This window comes from Rutidosis leptorrhynchoides, chromosome 6, assembly GCF_046630445.1.
Source record: "Rutidosis leptorrhynchoides isolate AG116_Rl617_1_P2 chromosome 6, CSIRO_AGI_Rlap_v1, whole genome shotgun sequence".
In the NCBI taxonomy this organism is placed as follows: domain Eukaryota; kingdom Viridiplantae; phylum Streptophyta; class Magnoliopsida; order Asterales; family Asteraceae; genus Rutidosis; species Rutidosis leptorrhynchoides.
The window spans coordinates 137565283-137567072 of NC_092338.1; the positions used below are offsets into that span (position 1 = coordinate 137565283).

The following is a 1790-nucleotide window of genomic DNA, read 5'->3' on the forward strand; positions in this document are numbered from 1 at the left end:
CAAGAGACTAGATGGAAGGGTCGAGGGGCGGTTAGGATCAAGGACTACAAGCTATGGTTTTCGGGATCGAGAGTAGCTAGAAACAGTGTTGGAATTATTATTGGCGCACCCCATAACGAGAATGTCGTGGATGTGAGCAGACGGGGCGATAGGATTATGTCGATTAGGTTAGTAATCCAGGTGGTGACCTACACGGTCATTAGCACTTACGCACCTCATGCGGGCCTTGACGCAGCTGAAAAGAGACACTTCTAGGAATCGTTAGACGAGGTTGTGAGGATGTGCCCTCCGGACCATCGATTACTTATTGGGGGAGACCTAAATGGTCATATAGGAACGAATGTCGAGGGTTATCCGGGGGCCCATGGGGGCTTTGGGCACGGAGTAAGAAATGAGGAAGGGCTCTCTATTCTCGATTTTGCTGTTGCTCATGATTTGGTTGTTACGAATTCGTTCTTCAAGAAGACGAATGCTCAGTTAGCAACCTTTCATAGCGGGGGTAATAGTACCCATATTGACTATTTGTTACTTCGCAGAGGGGATCTTAGGACATGTGGGGACTGTAAGTCCCAGACTGACTTGACATGCTCCTCCCAGCACAGATTGTTGGTCATGGATTTGGTTCTCCGGAGACGGGTCACCATGAGTGTAAAGCCCGTCCAACCTACAATCCTATGGAAGAAGTTGAACGGAGAGAAAGCAGAGACTTTTAAGACTTTAGTTGTAGAAAGAGTGGAGACAGAAGTGGAAATTGGATCCCATGAAGATGCGGACCAGATGTGGAATTTTCTTGCGTCCACCATTAGAGAGGCAGCCAAGGAAGCCTTGGGTGTGGCAGTAGGAACTTCGAGAGGACATAGGTCGGATAGAGAATCATGGTGGCTTAGTGACGAAGTTCAAAACAAAGTCGCGCTTAAGCAACTAAGGTTTAGGGAGCTCATCACTTGCCGGGAGGGGACCCCGGCGGGTAGAACTAGGGTTGAAGAGAGATATAAAGAAGCCAGAAGAGAAGCTAAGAAGGCTGTAGCACGTGCAAAAGATAAGGCATACAAAGATTTGTATAGGAAACTAGACTCCAAATAAGGAGCTAATGATATCTATAGAATAGCCAAAGCTAGGGAGCGAAGGCGCAGGGACCTAGATAACATCAAGTTTGTCAAAAATGAAGCTGGTCAAACCTTAGTAAAGGAAGACGAACTTCGGAAAAGATGGGAAGGGTACTTCTCATCCCTTTTTGCCGGAGGAAGACCTGAATGTACCGAAGACCCGCAAGAATCTGAGAAAGAACAATCACAGAACAACATAGATTTTGGGAGGATCAACCACGAGGAAGTAAGATCGGCACTACGAAAAATGGGGAGAAATAATGAAATGTCCCGTTCTTATTGATTAAAAACGTTCCATATTAATTGATTTCGTTGCGAGGTTTTGACCTCTATATGAGACATTTTTCAAAGACTGCATTCATTTTTAAAACAAACCATAACCTTTATTTCATAAATAAAGGTTTAAAAAGCTTTATGTAGATTATCAAATAATGATAATCTAAAATATCCTGTTTACACACGACCATTACATAATGGTTTACAATACAAATATGTTACATCGAAATCAGTTTCTTGAATGCAGTTTTTACACAATATCATACAAACATGGACTCCAAATCTTGTCCTTATTTTAGTATGCAACAGTGGAAGCTCTTAGTATTCACCTGAGAATAAACATGCTTTAAACGTCAACAAAAATGTTGGTGAGTTATAGGTTTAACCTATATATATCAAATCGTAACA

The 1790-nt window shown here is 42.7% G+C and overlaps 1 protein-coding gene across 1 annotated transcript; it reads left to right on the forward strand.

Moving 5' to 3' along the window:
• The first annotated feature begins 279 nt into the window (after positions 1 to 279).
• Positions 280 to 1083, forward strand: LOC139854097 (uncharacterized). Its single transcript, XM_071843421.1, has one exon. It carries the CDS (start codon positions 280 to 282, stop codon positions 1081 to 1083), a length of 804 nt encoding a protein of 267 aa, XP_071699522.1.
• Positions 1084 to 1790: the final 707 nt, after the last annotated feature.

Coding starts and splice junctions, on each gene's coding strand:
- LOC139854097 (XM_071843421.1), top strand. CDS start 280: ATGTGCCCTCCGGACCATCGATTACTTATTGGGGGAGACCTAAATGGT.